General features: G+C 43.7%; 1 protein-coding gene across 4 annotated transcripts in view; it reads right to left on the bottom strand.

Moving 5' to 3' along the window:
- The window catches only part of Vps13b (vacuolar protein sorting 13 homolog B), a 399,494-nt gene that overhangs the window by 27,692 nt on the left and 348,330 nt on the right, over positions 1-23,472 (bottom strand). For all 4 annotated transcript variants that reach the window (XM_050163211.1, XM_050163229.1, XM_050163202.1 and 1 more), the window contains exons 45-55: positions 18,339-18,602; positions 17,738-17,821; positions 17,391-17,566; positions 16,802-16,972; positions 15,907-16,108; positions 14,629-14,817; positions 13,358-13,504; positions 12,760-13,040; positions 10,627-10,754; positions 10,229-10,428; positions 449-567 (exon numbers count right to left, since the gene is read on the bottom strand). In XM_050163211.1, the coding sequence (XP_050019168.1) occupies positions 449-567; positions 10,229-10,428; positions 10,627-10,754; positions 12,760-13,040; positions 13,358-13,504; positions 14,629-14,817; positions 15,907-16,108; positions 16,802-16,972; positions 17,391-17,566; positions 17,738-17,821; positions 18,339-18,602 (1,961 nt within the window). The remainder of the gene's footprint in view (positions 1-448; positions 568-10,228; positions 10,429-10,626; positions 10,755-12,759; positions 13,041-13,357; positions 13,505-14,628; positions 14,818-15,906; positions 16,109-16,801; positions 16,973-17,390; positions 17,567-17,737; positions 17,822-18,338; positions 18,603-23,472) is intronic.

Genomic DNA, 23,472 nt, shown 5'->3' with positions numbered 1-23,472 from the left:
GCTCCCAGGTAGAAGTTTATGCCACCAAGTCTAATGACCTGAATTCTATCCCCACAACTCACGTGGTAGAAAGAGATGACCAATTCCTGCAAGTTATCCTCTAACCTGCCACACATGAACCACAGCATGAGCATTCACCCCAAAAATGAAATAAAAATATAAGCTATGCAAATAATTCATATCCTTAACTTAAAATAATCACAAAATTCAGTAGCTCGAAAATCAGTTTGCTGAACTTACCATTGAACCAGTAGACTCAAAAAAGATGTTTTATTACTATTATTGTCTATATATGCTCGAGAAAAAATTTAACAACTAGATCTTTACTTGTGGATTACATGATAATCAAACACTTCACTATGTGTGTATGGACAACAGGAATGATAAATAATGGTGTATAACATTCCAGAAGAAAGCTCACTACGCTCTCTTAGGCAAACAGACCTACCTGTTGGCACTGGTTAACATGGGTCCTGCTTTTCCTTCTGGGGCTATAGTGATACAGACTGTGCCACACTGATGGGCAATGTCCATATACACATATCCAAAGCCGGTAAGGAACACAACCTGCCAAAAGAATGGTCCAAATCTGATTAAAAAGAAATAAGAGTGGTGTTGAAATGGCTAACTTCAAGTCCTGATTCAACACTGCAAACACTTTCTAACCATGTGTACAGGCTATTCGGTTGACTTGAAAAAAAAAATTAAACCCAGATTTTTCAATATCCAGGCTGTAAGGTTCACAGGAGAGGAATGACGGATGGCGGAGCAGGAGTGTGGAGTTGGCACCAACCCCACATGGGCTGGAGGCCAGCCCTGGGGCCAGCTTTAGATGTGCATATGAAGGGCTGTGGGGAAACAACTCAGGACTCTGAATGCAATGTGGGGGTGCCTTACTATTACAGGGACACTCCCACATGTGGAAAACAAAAATAAACTAGCTCTAGAATTATCAGTAAGACCCCAAGGACCCTTATATGACCAGAAACTTCAGGTAAGTTAATCTGCTTAGTATCAAAATTAATTGTTCAACCACGAGAAAGTGGACTAAGAGCTAAAAGTAAGAGCCTCAACTGTCTCAGAAGCCAGGTACCAGGCCAGCAGAACACACAGCCTCTCCGCATTCAATACCCCTGATGCTTAAGCGATAACTATCTGAACACAGACCAGGAACATCATGTTCACAGCTGAGATTCCCCGAGGGCAGAGGCAAGAGCCGAGATCTGCAATAGCACCTAGGGCCAAGCCAGGAAAGAACAAACAAGACTGACAACCCCTAGATGAGGAGACAAAGGCACCAGGGTGTGTTGGTACAGACCATGTGGAAGATGGATGGACCCGTAATTGGAAGCATGCCAAGGAGGAAAAGGGACCACGGGTGCTGAGCACCAGCAGTGACTGTGATCTGTGTGACTGCAGACACGCTGCTGCTCTGCGTTCCGTGCCAGGGCGGCCACAGCCGGAGGAAATCCCTTCACACCCAAGCTCTCTTGTCTGGTGACAAAGGGAAACAGTAACCGACGGAGGGCCATGGGAAGTTCATGTCTTACCTGCTGTAGGGAAGAATGCCAGGAGCCTTCCTCTAATTGCCATTACCAATAAGAAACAAGTAAAGGAACTTGTGCTTTTCTGGTCCTTCATCTATGTTTACCAAAATGACTATCACATTTATATTTAGCAAACAGTGTTTTAAAATTTAACTTTCCCAAGCAAACCAGTTCTGTGGTGAGACACAGGAAGACATTCCTTGTGTATTCTCCAGGAACCCATGAGAGGATCTATGGGTACCAGAGTGACTTACAAAGCATTTCAGTATGGTACCCACACTAAAATAAGTTATTTGCCAGTCAAGTTTGTATGCTCACCCCTCCTCTCATCTTCACTGGTCCCCAGTTCCCACTGCAATGCATCCTGCTGCCCTGACTTCCTGCCTCACCCTATGTCCTGCTTGAGCGCTCCTGTCCCACCTCAAATTTTCATGCTTTTTTTCTTAGGAGAAAGAGTTTAGGCAACCTTATCTTTTATTCCCAGCCTATTCTGGCTACCTTTTAGCCAACAAAATTGCCTATCCCACTGTCTTAGTGTTACAGGGTTCCTATTTCTGTGTTAGACACTATGACCAAAAGCAACTTGGGGGGAAAAGGGTTTATTTCATCTAAATTCCATCAGTGAGGGACGTCAGGGCAGGGACCTGGAGGCAGGAGCTGATGCAGAGGCCATGGAGGGTACTACTTAGTGGTCTGCTCTCAGCCTGCTTTCTTATAGCCCCAAGACTACCAGTCTAGAGGTGGTTCTTCCTACAGTGAGCTTCAATCAAAAGAATGCACCACAGGCTTGCCCAATCTGGGGGGGGGGAGGGCATTTCTCAAATGAGTTTCCCTCTTCCAAATGGTTAGCTTGCATCAAGTTTATATAAAACTAGCCAGTACATCAGGTAAAGTGTGTTGCTGAACACTCTTGAAGAACTAGGTCTGATCCCAGAGTCCATGTTAATGTGAAAAATGAAAACCAATTCCAAAAAGTTGTTCTTTGACCTCTCCACTGTGCCACAGAATATGTGTTCTAATACATACACACACACACACTCAAAAATAAGTAAAATTTTTAGATACTTTTCCTTCCTCAGAGAAAGCCTCTTATTAAAGAATGATAAAGGACAACAGTGTCCTACTTTCGAACTTTAAGTTAAAGATCATATAAAGCTTACCTTGTGCAGAGAGTTGTTCGTCTACAATGACCCAAAGATATGGTAATTAGGCATTTATGTTTTCAGCTGACTTAAACTATGACTCATTTGTCATCAAATGTTCATCCCCACACTGGGAAGGTTAAAGCTTGTTACTTATATTCCCATGTATGAAGTCCTCACTTTTTGTTAAGTTTCTGAGCTGGTTTCATAGAGCTCAGGTGGACCCACACTTGTTCTGCAGCCCAGCTGCTCATGCTGAGGTGAGGGACACATGCCACAGGCCTTTTCTTTTGGGGCAGGTTCTCCTGTAGACCAGGCTGGCCTCGGACCTGGTATGCAGCAGAAGCATGCATCAGCACACCCAGCTGTGCTAACTTCTTTAAAGAGCACCTCAGCTAGGAGCAGGGTGGTATCTGCGGAGACGCCACCCTCTCACCCATGCAGGGAGATGTGGGACAACTGCTGTCAGCTGTGCTCGGTTCTGTGCTGTCTCTGTGCTGGACCTCGGGTCAAAATTCCCAGTCCACTTGCTCTCTACACTGAGGCCTCTGTGCTGGACTGAGATGAGCAGCTTTCGGCAGACTACATATCAATGCCATGTGAGGTGTTTGCTCTGGGAAATATCGACAGACTGTATCAATGCCATGTGAGGTGTTTGCCCTGGGAAATATCGACAGACTGTGTATCAATGCCATGTGAGGTGTTTGCCCTGGGAAATATCGACACTAAGGAAGCAGACACGGGTCAGGTGTGCTCGACCTTCTGACAACACAGTGGCATCATCTACAAAGTTCATGCTCAAGACCCACACGCGTGAGTTACCACAAACTTCCAAGCTTGTGGCTCTCTGTTGGGCTGCATTTACCAGCTACCCTTGGTTGCACGCGGTCTGGGAGACAACAGGTTGAGGTTCAAGTGCCTGTCAAGCCCTTTGGACTGAGAAGTTTGGTAAGTGGCCAAAAATACAGATTTGGAGCTTAGGAGGAATATGTGGGCCAGAGAGGGGCCTCGGAGTGATCAGGTGGTAGACAGTAGCTAATGCTACGAATTTAATCACATTTCCCAGAAAGGAAAAGGAGAAAGATACATTTCTAAGATGATTAAAACAGAAAAGCTTGGCTAGGGGAAGAAGGGAGAGCAGCATGAATTCTGGATAATCTCACCATCTATACACCTTCTGACAAACATTCCACAGATAGCTCTGCTCCTGTCTTGGAAACGGGAGGCTCTAGACCCGGCCACTCGGCAGACACTGGGCAGTGGGTGTCAGTGTGCTGATGTCAGTTCTCACACACAGCCCAACACCACGTGGGGCCAGAAGTAAGCAAGATGCTCCAGTACCCACAGCCCAAGTCTCCACGTCAGCCCCTCACACACAGTCCATTCCAGGATGGAGGCCAGATCCCAGCCGCACCCCGCTGTTCATGGTGACCCCTTGTGCAATGAACTGAGTCTTATCTGTGTCCTTTGCAGCCATCAAGGGATGTGTCTCACAATATTTTTATACATGTGACATATTATGTTCAGCATGATTTAACAGTGCTTGTGGGCACACTGTCTTACTTCACAACTGTGGTACAGATGAAATTACTCTCTGGTGAGTTACGGCATGATTTAACCCAGATATGAGAAGAGTGTCCAGGGGTTCTCCACAGGAGAACCTAGGGTTTTCTCCTAACATACTTATTATTAGCTTAGATGAATATGTAGAACATATGTTCACCACATCTATAAAGGACATAAAACTACCATGGATACTTAATATGTTAAATGACAGTCCCTACACCCCCATTTTTTTTTACACAAAAAGTAATTTCAACAAGATAGGCTAGGCCAATATCAACACGACAATTTATTGGGAATAAATTTAAAATCTTATCATTGGGTTCAAAAAGTCAATTGAATAGCAAATCATATTACAAAGACCTGGGGGATGTGCCTGACCCCAAGTTCAGTAATAACAAACAGTCTGGACTTGTTAACAGAACACTTAGTTCGCTTCCTGCTTTACTGATGGGAGGATGGGGAGGAACAGCTGGTTAGACCACACCTGGAATACTGTGGCTATTCCAGCTGCCAGATTCTAAAGGGGGACCGTAACACGCTGTTGCATTCAGACAAGGGTAACAGTCATGAGTCTGAAATCACATCTGCTGAGGGAGTGATTCAATGAGCCAGAATGTTTGGCTTGGGCAAGGAAGCACTCCGAGAAGATGTTTTGGCTGCCATCAGAAAGGGCAGTGTGATTGTTCAAAGAGGAAGTGTATTCTGTGATGCCCTGAGCAGTGGTTCTCAGCCCTCCTAACGCCGAGCCCCTTACACACAGCTCTTCATTTGTGCTGGCCCCACCCATGAAAGTTATTTCTTTCCTTCTTCATAACTGTGATTTGGCTACCACTATGAAACACAACGTAAATATCTGTGCTGGCTGACGGTCTTAGGTAACCCCTGTGAATGGGGGCTGAGAACCACTGTCTTAGAGGGTAAAACAAGGATAAAGAGAAGATGCTACCGAGAGATAGCTTCCAGCTAGAAGAACAACATTCCTTCCTATCTCCAATGGAAAAGCCACAGCTACGACACAGGGATGCTTTGAGATGAGACCTCTCTGAAGAGGCTCTGTCCTAAGCAAAAGGGGGAGATTAGAAAGCTTGTCTAACTTAAACTTTGGGAACTTGCAAGTGATGGCATCTGTAGCCAAGGATGACCCCAGAGACCAGTCAGTGATCTCTACTTGGTAGAGGGAAAAGAGTTGGGATTTATGAGTAGGCTCCAGGCACCAACCAGCTGGGGTTTAGTTGTAGGTCAGCACCTCTCAACAGTAAACAAACTCAAAAGCTACTGGCTGAGAGAGCTCATGGCAATTAAAGCAGCTACCTTAGATTTGCTGTACTTAACTGCTTCATTCATTTACTCAAGTCCTTGAGTGGACACTTACACCTTATTTGGGGTCATGTTAGTGTGCAATGTTCTTGTAATCCCACGCTGGTCAGGTGGAGAGAAAAGGATCGTTGGGGCTCTCGAGCTGGCTAGTCCAGTGAGCCCAGATTTCAGGGAGAGATCCTGTCACAGATTTTTTCCCCTTAGCCAATCTTTTTTTTTTTTTTTTCTTTAGCAGAACACACCTTTAATCCCAGCACTTGGCAGGGAGAGGTAGGAGGATCTCTGTGAGTATGAGGCCAGTCTGGTCTACAGAGCTAGTTCCAGGACAGCCAGGGCTACACAGAGAAACCCTGTCTCAAAAAACAACAACATTTTCCCCACTGTCATTTAATGGCTCAGAAATGACTGCACTCAGGCAGTGGGACATGGCTTCCTGGGCAAAGTCCCTGCGAACTAAGTGTGAGGACTTGAGTTTTGATCCTGAGCACGTATGTGAATCTCCATACTCCTATAGCAAGATGGAAGGGGGAAGAGACAACCTCAAACAAAGGAGAAGGTAAGAACTCCGACTTCCACATGTGTGTTGTACATGTATGCATCCATATGCACATGCATGCACAGAGATAGAAAAGAAATGGCTTTGCATAAACAATGTAGTGCCCTCCGATGATATTGAGTCCCAGTCTTTGTAAGATCACACATGGTCGGACCAAGTTCTTTCACTTGGCATCATAGCCACCTTGGCATTTAGTGACCTAAGATGATTATGCTCCAATCTGAGCTCTGAAGCTTCAAACATGTTCTTTCTGCTCAGAAAATTCTCCTACCCTCCTGTCTTATCCCTGCCTCTCTAGCCTTGAAGGTGCGGAGGGCAGGCAGGTCCTTGTCCAGAGGTACTCCCAGCCCCTGCGTCCTGTGAAGATACCGGTTTTCCTGTCTTCACAGCACTATGAGAGTTTGGAATAATACAGCTGTTTGTTCTTCTTAACGACATCTCTTTCACATGTGCACTGGACCGCATGGGCCTCAGCACTAAGCTTAGTGTTTGGTACATACCATAAGCCCAGAGTTTGTACTAGATGGAGCAGTCTAGTTATGGTAACTTAGTGTTTGGTACATACCATGAGCCCAGTATTTGTACTAGATGGAGCAGGCTAGTTATGGTAACTTAGTATCTGGTACATACCATGAGCCCAGAGTTTGTACTAGATGGAGCAGGCTAGTTATGGTAACTTTTATGTGCTTTGGCTTTTTCAATATACCATTGACTACCAGTCTTACCAAGGCTGCTTCTCCCCCAGGGGTTTATCTGCCTGGGTATGATTGAGAAGAGGAGGAAGTACGCCAGTCTGCAGGACATATGGCACACAGCTCCTAAAAGATGAATGGGAACATGAGCCTCCATGGGTCCTGCCCCACAGGTGACAAGGTGTCGGAAAGAGTACCTCTCCTGAGCTTTGAAGTGGTCCCAGTACAAAAGGCTGAGGAATTTCAAGTGAACAGGAACTCCCAAAATACTGTCTGGCAGGCAGCATGCCTATTGTAAAGAATCCCCTAGTCAGGCCGCCATCCTATTTCACAGTTACTGCTCCTCTCTCCCTTAGCAGACCGTTCTGCTCCAGAAGCTCTAGTCCACGCCTAGCCTCCCACCTCTACATGGCTCCAGCTACTCCTGTGCCTACTCCTGCCTCTTTCCCCTCTGGTGAGTGGAATTTTTCTCTTGTTTGTCTCTCTGAGCACTGTCTCTTCTAAGATCCCCCAACTTGCTCCTCTCCTGTCATGAAGAGCTGCACCCTCACTGACCACACTTTTATGGCCATCCACATTCTCGCCTCCTATGTCCTAGGGCCTTCTGCCCACTCCCAGCCTTCAACTCTTTACTGTCTTACTCTGGCTTTTGGTTTGCACCTTGTCAGTCTCTCGCTGAGGGCCTTCCTGTCACCTCTGGTGCTCTATGCTTGCAGGTCACACCTGAGACTCTTGTGGTCTATACACAGACTTTTGATAACTATTGCTTCTTATTCAACCTATTCATTTGGTCATTAACTTATTAAGACCTCAGTGTGCTTACAGGCACTGGGCTAAAGGCTGAGGATGGGCATGGGGATGTGATAGGAAATCATCTATGTGCACTTAGGTGGGTACCAACAGATTAATGGGTAAAGAAAACATTACATATATCTAAAACTGTCTATCACCTATCATCTGTGATCTATCTATCTACTATCTATCTATCTATCTATCTATCTATCTATCTATCTATCTATCTATCTATCTATCCATCCATCCATCTTTCTCTCTATCAAGATATATCCCCATAATGGCATATTATTCAAATATAAAGAACTAAATTATGTCACTTTCAGGAAAATGAATGAAACTGGACATCATCAAATTAGATAAAATAAACCAGACTTAGGAAGACAATCACTCAAAGTACATGATACACATGTATAAAATATATAAAAAAGACAAAAATTTTAGTAAGAACACCTACGTGCAATTTGATATTGAATAAACTAGTGAGTGTGGTGCCTTCTTTGAAACAAAAATGACATCTCAATGGTTTGTATTTATATTGCAGAACTGTCTTTGACATTTTTTTCATTTAAGTTGAATAAATACCACATAGAGGATTAAGATGGATGCTTAATGCTTAAAAAAAGAGAAGTTCAATTAAAATTATAAATGCTATACAAACCCCCAGAGGGCCCAGAGATGGAGGCAGGAGACTGTCAAGGGGTTCTCCAGACTCCTGACAGGATAAAGAATGTCCAAATGGAGACCAGCACAGGCAGTACATGCTGGAGCTAGGCAGGGCCGGGGGCACTCTTGAAATGTATTTGAAATGCATGGGCTTTAGGTCATGCTACTGTTGGAGGGCTCCCCTCCACGGCTAGGACAAGTCATAACTTGCTTGTCTGTTTTAAAGCTTAAAGAAGAGTGAGGGCACTCAGCACTGCATTAGACGTAGGGTGGCTATTAAATGATTACTATTATTATTATTGTTAATACTTTATACTTTAACACACATTTATAGCTATTATAACAGGTCATATTTTTTGCAAGCTTTTGTAAATAGTAACTAATGTGAAAGACCTATAAGAAAGTATAAGCACGAAATTATTCATTCATAAAAAGCTATGATGTTCTAATAAATCCTATAACACACATAAGCCTTTAAGACAACATATTCAATGAAATAAACCAGGCACGGAGAACAAATACTTCTTTATCTGAGATGCTTAGAGTGGACAAATGAAGAGAGACAGAAGGAAGAATAGAGGCGACTACGGCAGGGGATGGGAAGATTGCAGTTTCTGTTAATGACGGGAAGCTCTGAAGTTAGCTAGTCAGTGCTACAGCTTGGATGTAAAAGGCCCAAAGGCACAAGTGCTGAGGCTGGGTCTCCAGCTGGTGATGCTGGGAAGGTGAGTGGATCATGAGGGGGCTCATGTCATCACGGGGTCAGCCATTCCTAGTTCACAGCTGGACAGACTGCTAGCAAGCGGCTCCTAGCTGGATGAAGGGCATGCCAGGGATATATTTTGTTCTGGTCTGTTCCCCCTCCATGCTTGCTGCACCCATAGGTGAGAGGCTTTCCTCTGCCATATTCTTGTGCCCTAATCCTGTCTTGATCTAAGAACAGAACTGGCCGAAACTAAAAACTCTGAAACCATGAGCCAAAATAAATCTTTTCCATTTAAGCTGATCTTCTTAGGTATTTTATTATGGTGACAGAAAACAGTATTCAAATTTTATGCAAAACAGAGAAGAAATGCTAGTTTCAAGTGTCAATTTCAATAAAAATGATACTAGGAACACTTAGAATAAGGTAAGACATTTTATTGCTGAATCCTAAAAACATATTTACGGAGTTTTTATAGATTACTAGCATAATTTTTAAATTGGCACGCTTTCAAAAGAAGGAACTGATCTAAAATCAAAACTCTAATCATCTGAAAACCTGGACAGCTGAACTTTCCATATAAAGAAGTCTGTAATTTTATTTTATTTTTGACAGGTATTAGATGGGAGACGGATTCACTTTACCATGTGCTTCCCTCATGTACCTGGTATTTAAGAATTTAGGACCTGATGAAGATATAAAAATGTATAAACAAGCCGGGCGGTTGTGGCGCACGCCTTTAATCCCAGCACTCGGGAGGCAGAGGCAGGCGGATCTCTGTGAGTTCGAGACCAGCCTGGTCTACAAGAGCTAGTTCCAGGACAGGCTCCAAAACCACAGAGAAACCCTGTCTCGAAAAACCAAAAAAAAAAAAAATGTATAAACAAGTTCAGTGCAACATTTATTTATTTGTTTACTTATTTATGTGTTGTGTGGGTGTGTGTAGTCAGAGGACAAACAACCTGGGAGGTGGTTCTCTTTATACCCATGTGTCTTAGGGATTAAACTAAAGTCATCAGGGGTGGCAGCAAGGGCTTTACCTGATGGACTGTACTGTCAGCCATCTGGAGGTAGGACAGAGCTGATTTTCACATACTGTCCTCTGACCTCCACATGTGCATGCGTGCCCCCCCCCCCACAAACAATACACATGGAGGGAAGGAAGGAAAGAAGGAGGGAGGGGAGGGAGAACGGAGGGAGGGAGAGAAGAAGGAAGCGGGCTGTGTTTAGAAAGAGTAGTCACTGACCTGAGTCCCTTGACTGTTGACGTCGACAGCGTCACTCCACTCGGCTGTCATTTCTCCTGTCGACTCCAGTCTTAACAGGAGGCTGGGAAGTGTGTCTTTGGTCTTGCAATCTGGGTAACTGATAATCTGGTGATACAGCTCATGATGAATGGAGCTCTCAGAAGGAATTTTTTTGCAATAAACCTCAAACTTTGGAATATCTGAAAGATTTAAAAAAAAAAAAAGGGCCCATGTAGACCTTTGTCTTAAGGACAAAGACTTAGGGACATCAAACAATGTGGAAGCAGCGACTGACAATGTGGGAAGTTTTCTTTAGAGGACCACAGGTATCTACTAAATCAACATCCCCCCAAACACCCATGTCTTCTGCGGCCCCACGTCAGGGCTGTGACACGCACCTCTGATGTTCTCCTTGACGAGCATCGTCACCGGACATCTGTTGTGGAAAATTACTCGAGGGCTGGGGTCTTCTGAGAGGGTCAAGTAAGTGACTCCAGAGTGTTCCTGATACGTCAGTGCTATTGCCCTGGAACAGACCAGACAGCACGGTTCACGGGGGACACGGCTTCTTCCTGGTCCCCGTTCACTTGAGTGTGCTCAGAGGGCAGGTGTGTTTCCAGAATACGAGCCTGTCCCTCATTTAATAGTTGACATACATGAAGTAGGGTTGCTAATTTTATAGTAGTAGTAATATGCGTTTATTATAAAATATTCAAAAAATGTGAAAAATGATTTTAAATTAAACCCTCCACGACACTATCATCAAGACAGACAATTGCCAGCGTGTGCTCACCTTGCTTGTCACCCCAGTTCCCTCTCTGCCTGCCTTACACTCTTCAAGTGCAGCACTTTCTTCCTCCGCCAAAGAGTTTGGTAAAGAAAGAGCTGGGCCATTTTAATTTTTACTCTGTTAGAAATTTCTTGATAATTTGTGCATTTGCACTATTTTCCGTTCTAAAGGTAGGCAGACTCATCTGTGTGCTGTCAGTCAGCACGGAATTCCCGCACTTCACAGGACCTACGTTTTCACCGGAGCAAGCTGGGACTCCTTGTTTCTAAGTGGCCGCACAAGGAGAGAGACCCACCAGTGTCCTGCAGATTAACATGGTATTTATGTCTTAGCAGGAGGGAACACTCTCTCTGATGCACTACGCTAATGATCAAAATTAAAGAAATTAGGTAATTTGCTAAATGCAGCTCTTAGCTTATGATGATGAAAACCCTTCGCATCTGCAGAGTCCTCCCCTAGAACGTTCCTCAGCTGTGCACTGGCATTTGGTCAAAGTGCAGTCAGCATGCTACCACATGTCCACTGCTAGACCGAGGGGACGAGTGAGGAGACCAGAGAACAGAGCACACTTCCGTTCAGAGTGAAGTCCTCACATGGACAAGGAAGCCGTTTCCAGTTACTCTGAAGTACCTGGGCAAGCCAGTTTTGGACAATTTTCTTCTGGGCCATAGAAACCAGGGCTGGGACTATACATTCATATTTTTAACTTACTTTATTATTTACATATAAGATTAATTTATACTGTAAGTCTTAGCAAATTTAAACCTAATGTCCACATGCTTTGTGAAAAATTTTTACTTTCCATTTAAAAATAATTCACAAACTTTTTAAGAGAACTCAATATGCTTAATGTTATCTAAAACCAAACAAAAACAACCATCCTCACAGGACTAGGGTGAAATATACTTTTCAATCGGGGTCTTTGTGACATGAAAAAAGAAAGGACGTGTGGAGGGAACAGTCTCTGCCCATTATGGAGATCTTCTGTTAGTCTGTAATCTTTAAAATGGTTATTACAAATCTCTTCACACATCTAAAAAATTGGGATGGTTTAAACTTCAGAGTACACAAAGCAGCACCCTGAGAAGAAGGCACCTCTCACTAGGTCAGAGCACATTTTCTTTTGTGGTTGTATACACCATAGTAAGTTATGCCTGACAGCTGGGAAAAAGACCCTGATATGAAACAACCACAAGATACATGTCCATTGCGAACAAACCATTACATGTCTCAGACCCAATCCTGTGGCTGTTATTTGCATAGTTGGTAATCTGCAATTGGAACAGCTTGCGTGCAGGAACAACCACAGCACATCCTATCCCTTGGCTTGTGTTTATCTGTGTTATTCTCTCTCTAAATGTCTTTTGTGAAAAATTCCATTTTGAAGTAAAAGTAAAGTATTGGAAAAGAAAAATGTCTCAACTTGACTTTCTTCATTTTTCCTTCATTTCTTATCATTCTCCAGAGAGCAAGAGCTCCTAAAACGATTGCCATACATCAATGCACTCTGGTACAACACCATTTCCCAGCCCTCTCTGCAGCATACGGTGCAAATGGGGAAAAAAATCTTCTAAGCGGACAACCTGCTTGTGATCATGACCTTTGTTCAACGGTATCCAATGTCTAAAAGTCATTAAAGATGAAAGAGAACCTAGAATTACACACGGAAACACTGCTATCCTGGCCTCTTGAGGAGCGGCAACAATGACAGGCACAGAGCATTGACACGCATGTAAAATACCTGGTGCAGAATCCATTTTCCCTCAAGGTTCCACAGGGCACAGCTACACTCTGTCTGGGAAACTCTCGTCTAACGACAGCTGGCAGGCTCCAGCACTGCGAGCTGTCGGCACCTGGTGCAGGAGAAAAGCCCAGCAGTATCTGTTTCTGAAGCTCGGCTGTGTCCAATGATGGCCCCATATCAGGCATGAAGTCCCAGCAAGGCAGGGAGCTGGATTTCATCTCAGAGTGCTCTCCACCTGGACTAATGCTGAAAGTAGCGGTGTCTGGAACATGGAAATGCTGGAAAGAAGACAGAGGAGCATGCTCACTATGGCAGCAGAGGGCAGGTGTGCCAGTGGTTCTGCTTCCACCGGGCCCTGCCGTGTTCACACTCACACTCAGGAGCCACTACCATGTACTGTTCAGGGCTGCTGCAGCATCCTACTCACTTCTCACTGTGGCAACTTCAACTTGCCATTGCTGGTCTCAAATCCAGCAGAAATAACAGGATTTCTATATTCACTGTTAGCTTTTTCTTTGCCCCAGGCTAAAAAATGTTGTCTATTTATAGTGAATTGATAGAATCAAAGAGAACAACCGCACTGTGGATTGCTTACCTCCTTTCCAGAATAGGGGTTGGAGACGGACAACTGTGGCTTATAAAGTATTTGGTATGGTGTATTATTAATTACTGTAGTCTTATCTTCAATCTGAATGATCTGTATGCCATGCTGCACCATGGAGGAGACGCAGAACTGACACAGCTGTGGGAGAAGCAAGGAGCGGGCAGTTTTTACACCACAAACACACACACGAAGACTTCCTGACAGAGTCTTTACTATTGCCCAAGCTACCCCATGCCTCTATGTCTCTCCAGGGCTGGAACTGCAGGTGTGGGCCACTGCACCTAGCCTCAGCTATTCCTCAAGGGTTGTTTGACATATGGATCTGCCCAGGACAGTACCAATTTTACCTTTGTGGGGAGAACTCAACAGCATTCTGTTTGCAGTAGATGTACAAGGCACACAGAGATGGCAGGGAATGTGTGTACTGTGCCACCTCCCGAGGCTCAGGGGTCACTGCAGAAGAGGGCGTGGCTAGCACGTAGGAGCTGGAGGCATGCAGACATTGCAGGGCAGCTGCACATGTGAATGTGGCAGCTGCGACAGCACACTCAAGATCTGAGCGAGTCAAGCCAGGCCAAATTCTGGCAGAGACAGGAGCTGGGTATGGAATTCCTAGCAGTGGAACTATTGGCAATTGTTAATTGTTGGGAGAGAGTGTGTGGGTTCTCTAGAGAACACAGCTCCTCCCACCCCGTCCAAGATGTCCTCAATCCACATATCAAATAATAATATTTGGGTAGCACAAATTGGTCTTGATTTTTTTTTAAAGAACACAAAGTTAGCGGGTATGGAAGTAGGGATGAATCTGGAAAGAACTGGGGGAGAGTAGTGAATATGGTCAGAACATATGGTATGTAACTCTCAACGAACCAATACACTTCTTACAATCATGCATTGAATAATATAATTTCTTCTTATGACATTAATTCCACAAGAGAATCAGATTTATCATTCTGGTCGGGGTGCCCTTTCCTGCTCACAGCACCAGACACCCCACTTCCTGTTCTGAAGGAGGAGGCCAAAAGTAGTTTGTGAACATTTGGGACTAAGTCCACTCCCCATACCATCAATCTTGTGATTGGTGCGTTTTCTGAAATGGAGCAGTTACTGGATAAACGACATAACCCAGCTTTATTACCAGGGGAAAACCCACTGTAAACCAGAAGTGTAGGACAAGTATGATTTACAATGAATAACACCAGGAGGCGGATGTACTAAGAGAGTGGCGGTCATGCCCCTGCAACACATCCACACGGACTTGCCTTCTGTGGTCCTGGGAAAGCGCCGAGTCTTATTTCAGCGTCGACAAATGCGTCCTCATCCAGCGTCACCACCTCACCATTCCCGCCATCTTTCCACTTTGGGGACGTCACATCATGGACCAGTTTAATTGCTACTGACTTGTGCACAGTGTTTGTGTTTGCCCAGTAAATTCCTATCTGAAAAGCTTCCTGGAAAAATAAGGCCTCAATTTTATTGTTATTAATTTTTCCATATTTGACTTCAGGATTAAGAGAAAATAGTACACAAAGCCGGGCGGAGGTGGTGCGTGACTTTAAAAGGTCCCAGCTCTTGGATGGAAGAGGCAGGCGGATTCTGAGTTCAAGGCCAGCCTGGTCTACAGAGTGAGTTCCAGGACAGCCAGGGATACACAGAGAAACCATGTCTCGAAAAATCAACTCAATCCAACCCAAAACAAAAAAAACAAAACAAAAGTATACAATACATTTAATAACACAACCAAACAGTCCCTTTGTACTTATTTTTTTTTTGTAACAACAACATGTATTTTATTTTGGGTTTCCAATATCCTTTTTGGTTCACAATGAAATTTAAGTTCATGGAAAAGAGAAAAACCAAACTCAAGCTGTGACTACCCCATGAATTTCAAAGACTTAAAGACTGTGAGGTTTCATCTCATTTGACATCAGAATAACATGTAACATTAGGTCCATACGGGCTAACATTCCAGTTCCATAAGGTGATGGCATATGATTGCTTTAAGAAGCAGGAGATATACAATTGAATAAAGATGTTTATAAGCGGAACTCCAAAGGAAGATTTCCTTACAAACACATATTTCTTCTTGAAATGGGTTGGTTTTCTAAAGTCAGTTCTCTGGTGTCAGAATATGAAGTCATTCTGTGGAATTTATTTCCTGGTTAGCATTTCTACCCTGTGTCACTAATGTGTGCGGTGTTATCATCAACAAGTGAACGTTCACAATTGTGGACATCCAAGTCCCAGTTGTGACGGAAAAAGGACTTAGTGGTTAGTGCTTGTCAAGTATCCTGTGTGGAATGGGAAACAGAATGTAAGTAGCTCGTGTTATCAGATGTAACAATTCATGGTAGCACTGCTGATGAGCACAAACACATCTGAAAAGTGTTTAAATATCAAAGAACATTTCATACTCTTTATGTGTGCACTGCCAGGTCAGTTTTCCACAAGTGATTTATCCTGTTAAGATCCTACGTATAAATTAAGAATAAAATCTAGCTATTGAGGAAAAATAGTATGCTAGTTTCAAGTTATATTACCTGAAAATTAGGAGGAATAATAATTTTGCCAGCAGGAACCTGCAGAACAATCTTCTCTCCTTCAAACAGCCAGAGGTCCCACTTGGACTGGTTGATGAGCAGAGCCCAGGGCAGTAGTTCTATCAGCAGGGTTCTAACGTATGGTTTCCAGACCGACAGCTTCACTCGCATTGGGCTGTCCCACTGACTCAGCTGTTCATTCCTGCTCCAAACACATCCAAGTCACTCACTGAAATACGACGAGCTCAGATTTATGAAGTATGTGGAAGCATTCCAGACACACAATGCTCCCGCAGAATACCTCTGCACTCCGCTCACCCAGGGCTGCTTTTGCCAGCAGGAGAAAGCACCTTATGAGTACAGATATCTATAAGGTGAAACCAAACTAGATGCCATCTGACTCTGACACATGCTTGCAAATGATCTTCTCTGCGGCATTGATTATATCTGGCATAATGGCTAATCAGGCTATAAACTTGGCTGGACTGAGAAGTATATATGACAATCCCATCAAAGCACACCTCTGGGTATGCTGATGAAGATGTTTCAAGAGAGGATTAATCCTGAATGTTAGCAGCACCATCCAATAGGCTGGGGCCGAGAGGGAATAAAAAACAAGACAGAGAAAACAAACAGCAGAGACCCTCTTTCTGTGCTCCTGCTGCCATGAAGGAGCCGCTCTGCTCTGTGCCCTCTCTGTTCTGTGCTCCCTCCCTACTCTAGTGGACTGAGACTTCCAAAGCTGTGAGACAAATAAATCTTTCCTCCTGCAAGGTGTTTTACTCAGGTATTGTGTCTCAGCAACAACAAATCTGAGTGGCACAGCTAGTACTGTTGTGATTGGTTATTTCTTAATGTTTAGAAGTACATGTAGAAAATTAATGATGACTATTACCTGTCTGAATCCTTCTTATTATAAGGCCACGTGGGTTCGTGGGACTGTCCCGGCCCATAGAACTCATCAAGCATCTGGTTAACTGTGCCTCCAGGTTCTATCTTAGTGGTTATTTGCTTAATGAGGGCTGTTGATATGGGAACAGCACAGTCTGAGGGATCGTAGTCTTCTCTACAAGATGGAAAGAAGAAACATCAGATTTCTAAGTGATCTATAATTTACTGAGAGAATCTAATTATAAATGTACTTAGATTGATACATTGTTTCATGAGGAGTTTGAGATTTATGACACTTATTAGATGATTTGGGCCCTGGCTCGCCCTCCCATCTGCCCATACTTGGGTGAGATCTTTGTCATCCCTTCTTCTCTGCAGAAACATGTCAATAAAATCTAAGTAAATTACATTTTAATGATTCCACTTGGTTATTTATAAGCTAAATTAAAAAGGCCAAATTCTAAGCCCATAGATGAGGAAGAGCAGTTTTAAAGTAACGTTCTTCTCAGACAAAAACATAAGCATCCATGCAGCCGAAACAGTTCAAGACCACTTTTCAGCCGCGCTTCCTCGGCAACCCGCTCTGCTCATACCGCGCTTGAAAGGTCAGGTGATGCGCGAGGTCAGGCTCCACGTTCTGCAGCTCATTTTCCTGCCCCCTTCCTGGAATCATCTGTGTTTCGCTCAAACCCAGACTTCTTTTCTCCAAATGTATGATTACAGGGTCTGGTAGATGACTCCTCATGATAAAAAGAGGGCTGAACACAATCTATAAAAATAAAAAGAACAACTTTCATATTTGCTTTGCTGCAGTTTTCCAGCTGTTTGATGCTGAACAAACTTGTAATAAATCTCTTCCCTGGGTCACTCTGACCTTATTTATCTGTGAATAGGAAAGGTCAGAGTTGTACACCACATTTCAGGATGGGAAAGCACTCACCAGTCGCTGCTGAACTTGAGAGTTGGGTTCCAACGTCAAAACTGTGCACCACACATAAATAATGGAACTGTTTGAGGAAGGCACCTGCACAGGAGGAAGGAAAGGCCCTATCAGATTCTAAACGGCTTAATAATGAAGCAAAATAAGTCACAGAGTATCAGCTTAGATGATGAAAGAAGTTTGCAGTTAAAGGAAAAAGTCACTAAGAAAACCAACCTAGCAGAACCAGACTTCATAATGGCAGACGGAATGTGGGGAGACAAAGGGGTCCTTTCCACAGAGGGGCAGGAGTCTGTGCACGGAGAGTGATACAAGATGGACTGGGAAGAACTGACGGGGAGCCAGCTGCCTGAAGCCCCCGCCACAGCCTTCCTGTGCTTTTCCAGACTTCACGTATGCACACACAGCTGTGACTGTACAAGAGAGCAAGGACTACGAGCGAGGCGCACAGTGAGAACATCTCCACATTTCTGCTCCTTTCCGAGACAGGGTTTCTCTGTGTGGTCCTGGCTGTCCTCGAACTCACATAGATCCTCCTATCTCTGCTTCCTGAGTGCTAGGATTAAAGACGTCACCCTCTTAAGCCAACAACCTTGCATACCTGGATGACAGTGCTGTACTCAGAGGCTTTGGGCTCCAGGCACACATCTCTCGACCAGTCTTCATCTCCTTTGGCCTTCACACACAACTCCGTCAGTTCACTGTTTTCTAATATGTACGAAGGCAATTTCTGTTTGGCTGCGAGGCAATCCAAGTGTTCTCGGACTACAGCTTGTCCATCTTGACCAATGTAATGCTGAACAACTTTCAGCTCTATGCTCTGAGACAAATAACTACAGATGATCTGTCTTCCACAGATGATAATCTAAAAGATAATATGTAAGTACACAAACGATTAATCCATTTGGATGTCATTAACCAGAAAAATGTATTCCTTCAGGGAGATCTGATGCTGTGCAGTACAATGAAGTAAGGCAGGGAAAGGAGTCTTTAACGAAGACACGAGCTTCGTTCTGATCAAACAGAGTTGGTGATACTCCAAGAGGAGACACACACATAGACCGGAACAGCTGGAAGTCGTCAGGCTCTTGCGAGATGACTGAGATAAAGTTGTGAGAGCATGCTGGTGCATAGTCAGACAAGGGCTGGAGAAGGGTGCCCCGGTATAAAGGGGAGCCTATACCAAGTCCTTCTGTCGTGTCTCGGGACTGGGGCTGGTACTGACAGTGGGTGCAGGAGTTGAGAGCCAGCACTCAGCTCTGTCACATGAGAGTGGCTTGCCATCCTCACTGTGATCCCCAGGCTCTTTCCAAGAACTCATCTTATCTATTAACAGATCTTGGTGGGAACCAATACAAATGAGCTTTGATTGAAATACAGAATTACATTTTGTTTTTCTATATCATAGAACTATACAACCTTAAAAATAAACAATAGAAGTTTCCACTTAATCCATGGATTATCTAATTTTACACACAGCTGAGAGTATAGGCCATAGGAGGTAGTAAGAAATATTTTCTAAGCTGATTGAAATTAGAAAGATATTATGAAACTTACTCTTACATAGTTAATATCTTAGAAAGCAGATCCTTCTGCAATATGAATATTTACTATTACTAAGGAAAACAGGACTTCCTTCTTTTTTGTAGTATTAGAGCTTGAACCCTGGGCTTCACACATCCTAGTCTAGTGTGCTATCCTGAGCTATAACTCCAGACCCTAATACAACTGCATCACTTATTGTGATATTTCTAGATTATAAAACAGTGTCAATAACTCCTACACATTATTACTACAGGTCTAAGATAACCAGTTTTCATATATCAACTTGACTGGACCATGAAATCTAGTCAGATGTTAATTATCCCGGGCATTTCTGGATGACACCACCATGTGACTTGTCAGACCTCCAGGGAAGGGCACCCTCCGGCCAATGTGGCAGGGCCAAGCACCAGGGTGCGCACTTACGCGGATGGAAATACTTGCTACTTTGGGCAGCTCTGCATCTCGGGCCTCAGGGTCTGACTGAAGCTACACATCGACTCTTCAACTTGCTGCTGCAGATCTTGGGACTTCTGTTTCCATAGTAATGGGAACTGATTTATAATCAATCAATCAATTCTCCACACTATATTGGCTCTGTTTTGTCAGAGAACCCTAACTTTATACAAATTATTTTCACAAATTTTAATTCTTATAAAGTAGGTGCCAGTATGATTACCTGAGAAGAAGAAAATGCAAATATGCAAATACTGAGTAGCTTGCTACGTGGCTCCCACAGAATGTGTTCCATGGTCGATACTGAAGATAACCCCAATACACATGTGTCTTAGAAAACTAGTACCTACTCGTCAACTCAAATTTTTACAAATTTGACAAGCACCATTGGCTCCCTGCTCATCTCAAAAGCATGTCTTTCTTTTCCTTGCTATTAGTCACTTCAAGTTGGCGTAGGTATCAAAGGCAGCCCAGGCACCTTTCTTGGCCCTCAGCTGAGCTCAACTCAGGTGGTATAAGGTAACTCCTTTCTCCTGTTGTCAACGCCTAGGGAAAACATGGAACTGTGTTTTTAATGTGAAGATCTCACTCCAATCTCTGGAACTCAGAAAGTCTGTCATGATGTCTTATAGGAGGACATGCAGAGATTGTGTAGCCATGTTGAGACTGGGAAGTCAAATACAGAAAGAAGCAGGGAAGCAGAATCAGCACTGAGATGCTGAGTTAACTAAAACTGGCATGTCTTCCTCCTCCTGGTGAGGAGCATAACAAAATACCAGTCTGCCTTATCATCTTGCTACGAAGATTAAAAGGCATAACTTATAACCTTGAAAGTTAATACATCTCCTGTCATTGATAGCACACTGTGACTATGATTTCAATGTACCATTATTTTTATGAATAAACACGAATAACTATTTTTAATTAATTTTTATTTATGAGTGTGTGTGTGTGTGTGTGTGTGTGTGTTTGCCATGTGCGCAGGAATGAAGTTACAGCCGCCTGTGAGTCACCCATTGTGGGTGCTGGGAACCAAACTCAGGCCCTTGGCAGAGCAGGACATGTCCCTAACTGCTGAGTCATCTCTCCAGCCCCATGAATAACTGCATTGGAGTGAATTATTATCTATCCAGGACAAGCCTCCTAGAAGGAGAGACCAAATATTAAACGACCTTTCTGTAGCCCTCCACTGATGTGCCATGTGTGCAGATCACTGGAGGACAGAGGCCTCTACCCGCTGAAGCGGAGTCGTTAAAGCACTCTTGGGCCTTGGCCATCTCTCCGACCCCTAGCATTGTCTTCACAACTGTTTCCATTTCTGCAGGAGCACAGTGGGAAACAGCCGCTCTTCACGGTCGCTTCCCTAGATATGCTAGCCATCTTTTAGAACTACACCTTCACAGAAACAAACCATAAAACTCAACTGTGAGTCCTAAATTAGCAGGCAAGCTTTTCTTTTAACACACGCTAGGGATTAGTAGGCACTCCCGGCAGTAAGCCTTATGATGCCATAGTAGCGCCTAGTTTAAATAGATATTTGAAAATTCCAAGGCAGTATCTAAACGGCTTACTCTTAATATAGCCAGGCCTGCAATATGTGTGCATGAGCTTACTTCACAACCCTTGCAGCCGAGGAGACGGAGAAAGAATTTGGCTCTCTCACAGAAACCAAACTACTTTTGTAATCATCTGGGACACAATTCTTTTAAAGACAAAGATTCTCTTGGTACGTTTTTATAGTTTCATTTTAAAGTAAAAAGCCTTTTAAATAGGCTTTCAAATTTGATAAAAGGGAAAATCCTTAAAACTGGCCAGGGAGGGAAAATCCAAAATGGCCAGTCACTGGCAGGGTGTTCTCACAGGGAACAGGGCTCAGAAGAGCTTTGTCTGCTTCTCTTCAAACTGGTCAACTCATAGTGCCTTTATTTTGCAAATCATGGCTACAATTTCAAGATTAATTTACCAGTTGAAGACAGCTACCTAATTTCTTTAAATGCAGGTTCTCTTTAATGCACGTTTCCAGGCCTCACTAATTGCCTGCTTTCCCCAAAGCCGCAAGGATGTGCACTGAAGACTTCTACATGTGACTTCACTTAGCAGGTTCAGAGCTTGCATTCGATCAGTGCCAAGAAGAACAGCGATATGAAAGAGCAGCTCTGCAGCGCCAGATGCACTGGAAGACGATATCTTAACTGTGATTAAAAGTGCATGTGTGGAGATGCAAGAAGACATGCGTTCGAGCTTTGAGACTGGTAGGTGTTCTGTAGGGAAGAAACAGGAAACTCAGAAGCAAATGTGAGCACAACAGTAGTTGCACAGCACACAAAGGTCCTGGGAAACTGTGTACAGGGTCAGTCTCTATTCACTTGTGAGAAGTGATGTAAGAAAGACGGACCAACTATCAATGCTAAAGAGAGTTCTGGCCAGCTCTCCGCTGCCCAGCGGCAGATCAGTCTACAGCACACCAGGGACCTGCATCCAGGATCCTCTGGAATTAGGCAGCTGCTGCTATTGCAGCCTTCTAAATCCAGGTGGGAGAGAAGGACAGAGGCCAAGACGAGCAGAGGCAAAGCTCCCAGAAACTTGACTACTTCTTTTCTTCCTAACTTCAACCACTTGAAAAAATTCTGTATTTTGGATGTATCATAACACCACCAGATCTGAACACTAAATTATCATGGCAAAATAAATGAAATCCAAAGAAAAAATTAGAATATTGCTGTGCGTATGAGTGGAAAGAACAGGGGAGGAGAGAGGGAAATCTGGTAAGATTTTATTAACTGATTTTGTATGTACATATACTGTTGCAACCTGGGGCTTCCAAGACCTTCCCATCCATATTGGAATGTTTTTTTCCTTATTTATTTATAAATATACTTTTAAAAATGTTTTATTTTTATCTGCATTGGTGCTTTTGCCTGCATGAATGCCTGTGTGAAGGTGTCAGATCCTCTGGTACTGGAGTTATAGACAGTTGTGAGCTGCCACGTGGGTGCTGGGAATTGAATCCAGGTCCTCTGGAAGAGCAGTCAGTGCTCTTAACTGTTGATCCATCTCTCCAGCCCTTTAAATACACTTTTAATTAAAATATAACTATATCACTCCCCCTTTCCTTTCCTCCCAAGTCTTGCCCAGACTCTTAAACCGATAGCCTCTTTCTTCATTATGCATATGTGTATATGCAGCTATTTAAACACAGCCTGCTGGGTACGGCTCTGTTCTTTGTGCTGTCTGCTTGCAGAGCCCTCACAGTACGTTGTGTGCTGGCTGTGTATGCTTTACAATCATGGAGAACAGTAAAGCTTGGCAGAAGATTTTGTATCCAGTTTCATAAGGGATTTCCTGAGAGCCGGTAGAGCCGAGCATAGAAAGGACCACGAGGTGTGTGATATCGGACATGCTAGTCAGTAGGAAGGTGGATGATGTATTTGTTAGTGACCACATTTGCCATCTGAGAGTACAAACATGTAAGAACTCTTAGGGCAGACAGGAGCCTGTGGTTCTTCTTCATATCAGCCGACGTCCTTTGCTCCATGTTAATGTCGTTGTCTACTTGATTATGTTTGTTCGCAGCGCCCTCTCTTAAAAACCTACATATTTTTCAAAGACTCAGTGAAGCATTATCTTTTCAATGATGCCTCTAAATTCCCTTAAACTTGCTGCCAGTAGTGAACAGGCCAGGGTTTACATGAATTTCCAACTTAAGAACGCAGACTGAGTCCCGTCCTTGGGGTTGT

Source organism: Alexandromys fortis, unplaced genomic scaffold (genome assembly GCF_014885135.2).
Source record: "Alexandromys fortis isolate MF-2015 unplaced genomic scaffold, M_Fortis_MF-2015_v1.1 scaffold_17, whole genome shotgun sequence".
NCBI lineage: Eukaryota > Metazoa > Chordata > Mammalia > Rodentia > Cricetidae > Alexandromys > Alexandromys fortis.
The sequence above is the reverse complement of the archived record's forward strand: the minus strand, read 5'-3'. Positions and strand labels throughout refer to the sequence as shown.